This window comes from Tetrao urogallus (assembly GCF_951394365.1).
Source record: "Tetrao urogallus genome assembly, chromosome: 3".
In the NCBI taxonomy this organism is placed as follows: domain Eukaryota; kingdom Metazoa; phylum Chordata; class Aves; order Galliformes; family Phasianidae; genus Tetrao; species Tetrao urogallus.
The window spans coordinates 34,866,186-34,879,485 of NC_136815.1; the positions used below are offsets into that span (position 1 = coordinate 34,866,186).

Consider the following 13,300-nt stretch of genomic DNA (forward strand, 5'->3'; position numbering starts at 1 on the left):
AGCTGATCTTCCACATAAGAATTGTTAACAGTTGAGTAGATTTTTCAGGCTTTACATTCAGTCTTTTCTTAGACTAAGGAATTCTACTCTACTTTCCACCCTCCCCACTAATTTTCCATACAGAGTTTACTTTCATTTATTTTTTCTTAATTTTAGAACTTACTTTTGCTGATCTATAGATGCTGCCAACTTTGTTCATACACTTCTTGTAACAGGCTATACCGTAGAGCTAATTATGATGCTAATTAAGCCAAAATAATTGCTTTAATTTTCTCACTTTGCACACATTAGTATATATTAGTGTACTATGTTTTATACTGTTAGCCTAAATTCAAGCAGTGCTTGTTTTCATTCCACAGTTAACCACAGTAACAACAAAAAAAAAAAAGTGAAAAAGCTCTTAAAAAAAGACAACTACAAGCCCCAAGTATACCTTTGGATCTCTATTATTTGTAAAATGTCATTAGTTTTGTGCTTAACATGCTCAATTTGAGATATTAGATATAATTGTACAATAGTTAATGACTGACTGACATGCACCAAAGGAGGTCAAGTGGATTCCAGAAGAACACAGAATAAAGTCCACATGGATAGCCCTCATTCTGTTGCATAATATTTTGTTTAGAAAAGAGTACTAAGATTTTATTCCCACAGCATCTGTAGCAAGTAATTTATTAGTCCATTTTTTCCTTCAGATGGAATAAATAATTAATTTTAACAGTTACAATTTTATCCAATAACTGAAGAGCTATACAAAAATTAGGCGATACTTCTGTCTTTAGTTTAATAAAGACGCATTGATAAAAGTAAATTTTACTAGAAAATATATATGAAGAAGAACTTTTTACTATTTAAGAGATGCAAAATTTCCTTTGAATACAGTGGAAAGTATAATGAGGTTAGTGCCACAGACATTAGAAGTCACATTCGCCTAAACTCAACATCAGAAATGAAGGAACAGATAATAAATGAAAGCTGTTTTAGAAGCAGTTTCCTACTGAATATATGTCTGTGTCATGCAAATCCTTGATCAAAAGCAGCAACAGACATAGCTGACAGACAGTTCAACCTTGAAATCTGAACATAAAATTATCTAGAAAGAGACAAAGTTTATGCTCAAGGAGCATACCATGGAAATACAGACAGAAACATCACAGAATAATGCTGCACATTTCCCAGCTGCTTAGGTAACATATAGAAAACAACAGGAAAAGAATGTTGTAGAAACATCTGGAGTGCTGCCATACATTTATTTGGATAAAAGGCAATAATATGGGCAAGAAAACTTCATGGTAATAGGCGATAAAACAAGAAGTGAAAAACTGATCCCTCAAAAAAAGTATTAGTTGGCAAAGTGAATGATAAATACAAAGAAACACAACGGTTTTCATACTTGATCTGAAATAGTGGAGGGAGATAAATGACAGAAATATCTACTGTGCACACTAAACAAATGAAGTCTTCTTTGTAAAGTAAAAAGTACATTAAAGAATGTATTGCTAGTGATGGAAAGCTGGTGTGTACATGTTAGAAGTTCTTGCCCTTATTTAAGAAGAATATATAAAACTTCAAAATGACAGCTTTAAGCATTGTATCAGGTAAGACTCAATTAAAGCTCATTTTCAGATATACTGTAGGGAATGTTTTTTTTGCTTCTTAATCCTTGAGAATTTTGCTGATGTTTATATGTCTAATCACTCTTGAATGTGATAATTAAAAGATTTTCATTTTGAGATGTAGAATAATATCCACAGAACTAATGAGCTCAATGGCTAAAAGGTGTGCGGATGTACAAATCTGTCATCCTGCAGTGGAAGTTTAAAAGGTCATGTTACAACAGCAGATTTGTTTCTTTCACACAGAGCAGTTAAAACCAAAAATTATGCTTTCGATTTCATGAAAGTGGTACATGGAAAATATAGGCAATTTTCATTTTTCATGTGGGCATTTTTTAATTGCTGCAGTGTTGGTGGGATTGCACAGCTGAAATTAAAAACACAATTAAAAACCTAAAGTAACAAACAAAAAATTAGTTATAAACATATTTTATTTCTCATCAAATACTATTTCTTTTGCCTTTGAAAAAAAATTGACATTCCATTTGCAGCTCTGTAACAGAAGTGAAAAAGGAGCTTGATCTTAAGCTGTCTACGCGGTACTTAAAAATGAGGCCTTTATTAATTAGTCTTGTGTTTAAAATAGCCCACCTGGAGGACAGCCAGGCTTATTTCCTTTTCAAACCTGAGAAGACTTGAATCCATTTCATTTATTTCCTAGGACATTGCTCTAATTACTGTACTGTAGTTACTGTGGGGCAGGCTCCTTTCAGTCGTTTCTATGCAAATGTTCCTCTTTATATAAAGTAACATATTATTTGGAGCAAGAACCAAGACATAAGTGAATTCCTTGACCATAAGCTTATTGACCTAGACCATATATGTTTCTAGTAGATATAGACTCCCTGTTCTCAGCTTATCCATCCCCACCAGCTTCCTCCCATATGATTTACCAGACTCTTAGAACCAGAAACACTGGTGGGGATTTGGGCCATAATATTTGGGTATATGTGAAATTTCATTTTTGACAAAGGATTTTAGAATTTAAAAACAGTTTTTAAGAAATATATATACAGAACTTCCGTGATGCCTTTTCTAAAACATCATCCTTGAAAAAAAGACGACCAAGTTACATATATGGTGTTTGACACTGGGATGGTAGGTGACAGAAGTTTTCATCATTCCTTCTCAAGAACAGATTAAAGATCTTAATGTACTAGATTCATAAAAATTAAACTGAAATCAAGCTGTTCCTCAGGAAAACTAAACAAAAGAAACAAAAAAAGAAAAAAAAAAAAAAAAAACTCCAAAAGACTGAAAAACAAGAAAAATACACACACACACACACACACACACACACATACAACCGCACAAACAAAAAATCAGTTTACTTAGAAAATCTGAATGTTGTGCATTAAAATTGAAAGAAAAAATTTACCTTCAGACCCTCACAGCAAAACAAGTTGTCTAAATTACATAAGTCTTTCTCAATCAAGCCTTCTATTATCTTTAGAGGATTTTTTTGATCGAATTCAAAAAACATATTCAAAAGAGATCTTCCTTTCAGCAGCAAGAATAAGATCTGAGCTAAACTTCAGCTATGGTGGGGTTTCTATTACGACATTCAGAAAGTCTACCTTGCTTACCACATGCATACTCCACAGAACATTCAACTATCATTATTATCTATTATTATCTATTATTACACCAGGTAATATTTTATAACAGCATTCATTATTGAAGATCTAATACTTTCACATAACTCCAATGAACAACTATTCTTGTAAGAATAAATAGACATGGTACTTCTTAAAAAGACAAGAATAAAATAAAAATAATAATCAGTCATCTGCTAGATAGCATTTTAATTTTCCCTGATAGCAAATTAACAAAGGTTACAAGAAATTACAAACAATTTGCATTAATTTTAGAAATAAAACCTTTTGAAATGAAAGAAAAAATTGAAAGAAGAAAAGAGAAAAAGAAAAAAGAAAAAAGAAAAAAAAGAAAAAAAGAAGAAAGAAAAAAGAGAAAAAAGAAAAAAGAAAAAAGAAAAAAGAACAACAGCATGGAAAGAGTTGAATACTCCCAGCTGAGATGTCAACACTAAGGAAATAGCCTCCTCTGAAAAGCCTCTGATGGTGGTACTAACTCACCTCTCTAATAGCATTTTTACCATTCCTTACAACACCAGAAAGTGTTCATGAAGAATAATGATGAATGTTAAGCTAGCATGTTAAGTAAAATATGGCCCCCATTAAGTTAGTGTCAAATATCAATCAATCTGTGAATAGCTAGGATTTTACCTCTATGTGCTGATAACCACATCGTCTAATTTTCTGAAACAGTGCTGAGAGGACTCAAAATTTCACAATTTACTTAACAAACTTCTTGATTCTATTATTATTATCTTGGCTCTCATAGCAGTGCCTTCGATGCAATTTGTACAGAAGCACTTAACTTCCATGAGGATAATGTCACGTGTATCATCTTGTTGAGAAACTACTTTTCAAACATTATAATTACAAACTGCATGATAAAAATTCCACCAAAATTCTGAGCTCAATCAACTTAAATAATAATAAAGGGCATTTTTCTTTGCTGCTTAAGTGGTATTTGTACTACCATGTCTCTGCATTATGAATTGTCATAAATATTAAGTAAAAAGATCCACAAGTAATGCAGGGTAGTGAAACTGAAAGATACAGGTTTTCAATTCATACCTGTTGTTTTATAATGCTCTTATCAGTGAGGACACAATAAAAATCCTTTGCAGTGGAAAGTTAACTTTGATTTTCAAAAACTCAGGGTCACATTACAAGTTTCAATTTACTTCCTAATTACTTAAACATGCTAGTTATCTTTAAAAAATACAGTAGTCATTATGATAACAGACATCACCAAACTAACTGAAAAAATGCAAACTATTTATAAACCAGAATGAAAGCACAATTACTTTAGACATTCATCACTTCTCTGTTACACTTCTAATAGATTTTTAAGTAAAAACATGTGAATACAATTATTTATTTTGATCTATGAAGGGTACTCACTTTCTTATGTAGCATACAACTTCTAGTGAAGTAGATCATATTCAGAAAATAAATAAGCTATTTTAGATTTTCATTATGAAATTTCATCACCAAAGGAAGCGATCATGTAACCCTTTAATTGTAATGGAATTTTTACCAATCAGATAACATTTTATTTCTTAGTAACTGGTTTCCCCAGTTTTTTTTGTTTGTTGTCAGATAAAATCTATGAGTTTTATTGATGAATGCAAAAAATATCATAGCTCACAAATACTGCCACCTGAAATGAGTAGAGTTCAGAATTTTCTAAAATCATTGTATTCATCAACAGTAGTATAATCAATACTGTTATACCTATGATTAGTAGCACAGACATTTATTCTACTAATAATCCCAGTATCTACTTGTGCTTGGGGCATATCGTACCCCAAACCATTTAAATATGGAAGTAGTAAACAAAGATTAATATAATGTATGCATAAAAATTTGATAATAATCTACAAATATTATATGGAACTTGCTGTAGATACAATGCTAAATATAACCCATGCTAACATAAGCGCTACATTTTATGAGTGCAACACATATCTTGATAATTCCAGCAAATACTTCTGCTTTAATCAGAAGTTTGAATAAGAACTCAATGAACTAGAGCATTATGTTCCATGTAAAGGAAAGTTTTATTCAAATGTGAAAAAAGTCATTCTTTGTCATTTGTGAGAGCAATTTCCTCAACAAGTTATTACATTAACTTTCTTAGTAATTTTCTTCAGTGGCTTTCAAAGCAGCTTCAGAAATTCTGATTTTTTTTTATATACAGTTAATAATTCACCCAAAATAGAATTGTCTGTCTTCCAAGGATCAAAAAGAAGCTGAAATTTTCTATGGAACAATGTATTTTTTTCAGATGTTACTTCAGAAGGCAGCTGTAATTCCAATACTTTGCACTATGTACTTCAAAACCATGGCTGTTTACTATCATAGACAAATTCACAAAAACACTGCAGTTCTTATTGGAGTCCAGCTTTAAATATCTGATTGTATTTCAAACAGCAACATTTTTCCTCTGTGGTTCCAACCTTCTAAAATCTAAGAGTTCTGTTGTTAACACACCCTCCCGTAAACCTAAAAACGGTAAGTGACCTACCTTAGAGAGTCCGCCTACTTCCAAATAGAAGCAGATAATGAACACATTCCAGGTGACCCACAGGGCAGTCCACACCGTGTACTAAATACAAAGCCGGAAGAAAGCAAAAAGACAGAAAAAATAAAATATGAAGATGAAAGGACTTCATACTGAGCAGATCAATAATTTTTTTTAAAAAAACCTGATATCAGTAAGCATTGTTCTTCTGGGAGCAGTCAAGTGCAGAAGTTCTGAAAAGGAGTTTTCCCCACATAAGTCTCATAAGAATCACAGGAAATTACAAATCAGATAGCCTTTGTTGCTCTAAATGCATACTAATAAAACAGATTTATTCTTTGTGGTTTTACACTATCCTACTGGTATCAATTAAATAAAAAATGCTGACTTTCAAAACGACGGTGAGTAACTCATGTTTTAGTTTAACAGATATTTCAGAATAGTATAATAATTTCAGTGGACCAAATTCTACAAACTATCATGAAGAAATACATAAGAAAAAAAGAAAACACCAAAAAGAAGATCTGTTGATCTGACATTTGGATCCTGATGGAAAATGAAAATGTTAAAGATTAGTCTGCCTTTTTAATGGTCTTTAAGTAGAAGATAATTTAATTAGATTATTATTTCAGCTGACTGTGCCTGATCCATTCGTTTTCCAGCCCTTATGGCTATGAACATGATCCTACAATATACCGTTACCACCTGGATATACCCAAATCTCTTCTAGGTTCTCCAGCTTTTTACCATGGTACAGGAATAACATACTCCACCCACAGCATAAATGGGAAATTTATTTGTCTGCTTTAAATCATCTTTCACGTGTGAATTGTCAGCATAATTGACTGTCTCTGTTTCCTTATGGATAAGCTGTTTACCTATATATGACAGTAAAACTGTGCACAATTAACAATCCAAACAGCGCAGCTCAGAAGCATTCACATCTGACTAGCTAAGTGCATACTCAATCACACTGGGGCTACCGTCACATAAAATCATAATGAGCAGTGGCACAGTCACTTAAAATTTATGTGCTTATAACCTTCGTAATTGAGAACTGCTGCTAAGTGGCTTTGCAAGTCTAATTAGCTGTAACCAGGTGAGGCTAATTTACTACTGTTTTCCTCCAATGTATTCAGAAATATTTAACACCCTAATGTGCACTGTGCCAGATTCTATTTCCATTCTATAGGTGCTGTCAACTTGGCTTTGTTAGGCAAGTGTCAATTATGTGCTTCTCTTTATGGTGTACACTGAAAAGTTCAATTGAAAAGGGCTGAAGTTTTCCACACCTTGATTATCCTTACATGGGTACGATGGTTTCTGAACACGAAGCAGGATAGCTGTGTAATTCAATTTTTGTGAGGCATTTAGGATGTTTGGAGATCTCTGTGGCATGAGAAGGAGATCATTAACAAAATAAAGGTATCACTATTCTCTAGCTCAAAGGAACAGGCAGGGTGGCAACTAAGGGTTGGGCTATTATAAAACAGACAGATCTTCTATGAGCTGTGAGCAGTATAAGATCTGTACTGTTCATGAGATCCACTGAGAAGAGGATATTCCATTTTATCCCATTTGCTGTCTTTATAGAAATTTATCATAAGCTCTGGATTTGGTGTCCTAAGAACATCAGGTGCAGAACGCTCAAAATTAATGAATGCTTAACACAAACCCAGCTGTTGGGATTTCAGTTTTATTTCAAGCACAACTGTTCATAAAAAGGAGATTTCTCAGCATTCAGGAGAATTCCATCTTTTTAAGAAATATTTTTTTTTCGTACATGAATGAAATTTATCATCACATTAACAATGGGAAACACACTCGATCTGCCAGGTTAAGACAAATCTGTTTAGGGTCTCTGAACCACGCAGATAAAACCTACCTGAATGTGCTTTCCGAGGATAAGCTATTCTGTTTTACTACTCTGATCTAGTTATGCAGCAGTTAGTGAAAGAGAAGTACAAACCAGATGTGCACATCAAAACACAGACATTGTGCAAAGGAGAGGCTCCTCCAACACACTCTGAATGGCAGGAATTATAAATGTAGGCTCTGTTTTGCTTAAGAACATAATAATTACATATTCAATAACTAGTTCTGCATCATTTCTAAAGTTAAGAAAGTTGTTCTTCATATTTGAAAACAGCTTTTTGATTGTGCAAGTAGCATAATTTTTCCTTATATAGCGTCATAGGTCCTTAAGTGAGACTGTACTAACAGAAAAGTTTTAAGAAACAAAAGCGGGAAAACAAAATTAGGAACTGTCACAGTTCTGGTTATACATGCCACTTTAGTTTTTCTTTGTGGCTGTGCAATAAAATGCAAACATTAGTTAGTAGGAATATATTTTTATTTTAAAGGATCCTACCTTACTCAATCACTGAACAACTAACTCAGTACTCCATCTCTCTTTGTCACTCAGACCCTGCTCTGAAGACAGAATATTAATATCCTCATGAGGTTTTCTGAGATACTCTTCACTGTAATGTGAGAACTGTACAAGCGTTAACAAATTTATTTTATGTTATGAGAGAATGATACAGCTCTCAGAATGCCAGTGATGTTCTGATACATGGGGAGATTACACTCAAGTGTTCATACATTAAAGGCATCCAGTGTAAGATGTTTTGAGATCTGTTTATTTTCAGAACACTAGGGTTTATACAGCACTTTGTAAGCTCAGTGTTCAGCAGCCAGTGGCCTAGTACTCAGCATTTGTGTAAATCAGACCATGAGATCTCCAATCAAGAACCCAGAATGCAAGGGGAAAACAAAGCATGAGAGAAGTTTAAGAGACTTGCTTTGTGTAAAAAAAGGTTTTGCTGGTTGAGAGTAGAGATACAATTCAAATAGCCAGAGCAGCCTGCACAGCAAAAAACAGTCCTTTTATTTCTCCAGCCACATGCTAAATTCTTCCCACGTCTTCTGTATGCAAATCAAGTTTGTATTCTATAGCTGCTATCACCAGAAAACCAAGGTGTCTGTCCTTTCTGCTGAAACTGATATCTTTATACACATTCAATGCAGTTCAAAACTTCTAGATCTGTTACGAAGGATTCTGCTTTGCGCCAGCAGAGAAACTGGTGGCAGTGATGGTTTGTCATCCTCTGTGGGAAGGGCCGACAGCCCAGGGAGTTCCATGGAGGTGGTTAGACAGCTGCTGTCAGTGGAGGAGCGGTGAAGGACCTGAAACATCAGGTCTGCGATGGTCCACTGGACTCATTTCCCTTCCAAGGCACCTCCCTTATTCTGTTTCATAATCTGAGCTGCCATTCAACCTCTCCCACCCCATGTTCTGAACACTACCTGGATGGTCCTGCTGTGTCTGCACACACTTATCCCACTCACATCCAGGCATTCTTGCTCCACTCTTTAGTTAGTCCCACTCAGTTCATCGCTGGCTCATCTGATCTTCTCAGCTTCAAAACCCTCTTCATATCTGGCATGAAGAAAGAATTTTCCACACAGGATGAAGAAATGGGGAGAGCTGTGTTGTTGTTTTTGTGTGTGTGTTTATTTTATTTTTATTTATAGCCCACATCATGCATACCTAAAAATCATCTGGATACTATTGCCTAACAGATGCTTTCTGCTGACAAGGTCCCAGAACGTTGGTGATAATTTCTGTTGGTTTATTCTTCGGACACAATGTATGCTTTCTTGTTTTTGTCCTTTTGCACTCCAGATTAGATACTGCATGGGATGAGGAAGCATTTGGGGGCCTATAAGTTACGAGGAGAGAATATTCCCTAAACATTAAAGGTTATATTTCTGTCCGTTCCAGGAAGTTCCTTTCAAATCCCCCTCTCATAATGTCAGACTCTGTAACAGTGGTACTTTTATACCTCTTTTAGCTCTGCAAGTCATTTAGTCATTTAGTGAGAACTATTGGTGATAGGTGGACAGTTAGACTGAATGATCTTGTAGGTCTTTACCAAACTTGGTGATTCTATGATTTCATACTGACAGTGTTGCAGAGATTCCTTTCATCCACCAGTGAAACATAACTGCTTTGAGAGTTAAACATTTGGTGTTGGATGGACACAAATGTCACTGAGAAAAAGGGAAATATATGAAGGATAGCTTGTTAAATTGAAAAAAGAGAAAGGGGAAATTTTTAAGTCTGAAAATTGCAAGCGTTCTGGGGTAATTTTAGTTCGGGTGTACAAAGTATCTCAAGTATGCATTTAATCTAAAACGCAGCACCTCCTCTGACATAGTTCACTAGGAGAAATGTTTGGTGGCCCATGGATGTGCAAAAGGAAAGGCAGCAACTACTCAGTCACAGATCTTTTTCCTGTAATAGCTGTCTGTGCCTCAGATGCACCAGAACTCATAAAGCCCTACTAAGTCATATTCGGGGAAGGCGACAAGGAAAGGGGCACAAATCAACAGGGTGGAGAAGTAATAACTCAGGACTTACGGGAATGGTATTCAAGGAGCAATTTTGGATGCTTAAATATTTCACACATATTGTGATACCACACAGTATATAATTGAATAACGTGTGAAGCAGGTAAAAAAGTCCCGTACATAGTTCAGCCATTCTTCTCATTTGAAGAAAACACATTCTGGCTTTTTGGGTGTACACACTGCCTATATATCATATCATTTAGTGGAATAAATCAAGGTGAATAAAGCAGAGATTTCCACTTCATATTTCCCCTATTTGAGTGTATTATTGTCATCTCTCACTGTTCATTAATATATTAATCTTTGGGGCAGGTATGTGCAATTTTAGCTAAATGACTCATTGTTCGGAAGGCTTTTGAAGTTCCATATTAGAAGTAAAAACAGGGGGAAAAATAACTTTAACAAGTATCCTGTTATCATTTTTAATCAATTTTAACAGCCTGAAAATCTTGCTGGTGATAGCAAGTTCTGTCAAGAAAGGAAAAGTATTCATAGGGAAAAGGATCACAGCAAAACGCTGGAGCTGAGTGACTGGTGTATTACACTGCAGTTAGAACTCTGATTTAGATGTTTTTCCTTCTTTGCAAATGTTTTGTATGTTCAGAATGAGCTAATATGGGAATATTAAGAATCAGCTCAGCACTATTTTATCTCCTGGGAACTTTTCACTGACGTAACTTAGCTACAAAATATCCAAATATTGAAAATAACACATCTGCTTAATGACAGGACAAATGGTTCACAACAATTCATCTAAATTAGAAAATAATAATAAAAAACCCTAGTAGTAATAATTATATGTAAACTAATTAGGACATTTGGGGTTAGTGCTATTTTTTCCCTCTCTTTGTGTTTGCCAAGCTTCTCTGAGAACTCAGAATTTTATACACAGCCAAGTGAAATTCCATATTTATTTCAGAATCACCATCCGTATTGTCCTGAATGTGAAGTTCTGTAGAATAAGTCAAACACTACTTTTTCTACTTGGAATTACAACAGCATTTGTCAGCAATGCTTCAAGAGTCAGCCATTATGTTGCAGTTCTGCCCAAATTTTTTATCATTCAAGCTAAGAAACAAAAGCAATTTCTTTACTCAGACTTTTACTTCAAAATACTTACACTGATGTAAAATACATTTCTCCAGCTTATGTAGTCATTAAATGCCAGTGTTAAACTAGCTAGCTTGGCTTTAATGAGAGTGGGAGAGTTAGAAGCATTCAGCTGCTTCTGTGTTTATTCAGCGTTTAGTGCAGTCCTCATGGACAGCAATGGCTCTGAATGCCTGCACCAACAATTGCCTGCTCAGTTGTGACTGCAGAGCTGTAGTCTGTCCCCAGAGCTCCTCAGCTTAATTCAAGGTTTCTACCAGAGTGTGACAGAATATCATAGGGACAGTTTACCCACACATGCATCCAATCAATTTTCCGTAGCCAGTTTACAGAAGTAAACTGTTGTATCTGACATGATTCTTTCATGACTTCAGTGTTTGGTGTTCTGCTGGCATCATATGCACTAGCAAAGCCGATTTTCAGGGAAGTCTTAAGGAAAAGACAACGGATATCAAAAATGCTTTTCCTTAAGTATTTGGTTATTCTTCCAGTTAAAGTGGACTTAGCTTAATCTAAACCAGAAACATTAATAGCAGAGTACATTAAAAAAAAAACCAACACAACATATTACTTTCAATATTTTTCTTTTCCCAAAACTCACAAAACAGGAGGGAGGCAGTATTGAGTCCTTCCATGGGAAAGACGCCTTCAGATTCTTTTTGCTTTTGAGCTGGCACTTGTAGGGCTTTCTGCTGTCCATACTGTGGATCTCTATTGTGCTGTTGCTGCTGGCAAAGACCTGATGTAGTTGACTAAGCCCTAGAAAGCACAGCTTCTGGAGAATCTGTTATTGGAAGATCCTTAGGCTATCGCTCAATGAGCAATTTAAGCTGGCTTAGACTACGTTGTTGCAAAAGAAATCAGTGCTCTTGTCCTCTGCCACTGGCTACCTGCTCCCATTTTCTCGCCTCCATCTCCTCCCTTCTTCTGGAGCTAGCCTTATTGTGAAATAAGGCAAAGAGCTGACCTGTGCTTAAATTAACAGATCACTGGTTTTCAGCCGGATCTGTGCTGGTTTGATAGTTTATCAAGTATCTGAACACTTGCACTGGTGCAAAGTATAGATCAGTACAGGGACTGAAAGTAGAACTGAGCAAAAATAGGATTATGTATTATTATGATATATTATATATTGTATTATACTATATATAATATTATATATATTAATATAAATTATATTATGTATTATGTATCATATATCATATTAATAAATGATATATGATCATTGTATCTCTATATATTATTGTGTTAATATATTATATATATAATAGATAGATATTATAATTATAGTATATAACATATAATATATATTATGTCTATTATTATATAGCCTAAAACGTTCATTTACATTGGAAAAGACCGAGAAGCAGTGAGCATCTGTTGTGCTTCATTCTGACAGCAAAAGCAGAACTTCCATGTCTGAAAAGCAGAGCTGAACCTGAAGGGCAAGAGATGTGTGTTGTTGCACTTTACAAACCAATTTCTTAGGTAATTTTACAGATGCTTACCCTCACTTGTTTTCTTTGCCTTACATACAAAATTGGAGAGTGTGAAGCAGAAAGGCCACCAGTACTTGTATGTACATACACTGCTGCTCCAATGGCAGGTATTAGATAACAGTGCTATTAAATGCATCAATCTATTTTCATCTTTTTATACTTTGCTCATGAAGCTTAGGGAATGTAAAAAACTTCAGCATATCATGGGTGTACTTTTCGTTCACTTTGTCTTTTAAGAAATGACATGACAAGAATTACAGGATTTCAGGCTTGACTAGAAGAGATGAAGCTTTTTAAGTATTAGTTTAATGAGCCTTCTTTAGCAGACATTTATTTCTCCCTTTTATGAGGAAACAAAAACAAACAACTTGAGCCTCTTAAAATTCATTACTGGAAACACAACTGAAATATTCCAGATACAGACGTCATCAGCCAGAGATGTAATAATTATCCATTCAGGAGAAACTTATAGGGAAGTGAGAGGGATACTTCTGACGGCTGTTTCCTTCAAAGCTTTGAAAAGTATTTTTATTCCTGGTTATG

The 13,300-nt window shown here is 34.8% G+C and overlaps 1 protein-coding gene across 1 annotated transcript in view; it reads right to left on the bottom strand.

Moving 5' to 3' along the window:
- Positions 1-13,300, bottom strand: part of NKAIN3 (sodium/potassium transporting ATPase interacting 3) — a gene marked incomplete at both ends in the record, with an annotated part of 314,341 nt that overhangs the window by 131,990 nt on the left and 169,051 nt on the right. Inside the window, one exon of the mRNA XM_079533027.1 lies at positions 5,736-5,816. Within this exon, the coding sequence (XP_079389153.1) occupies positions 5,736-5,816 (81 nt within the window). The remainder of the gene's footprint in view (positions 1-5,735; positions 5,817-13,300) is intronic.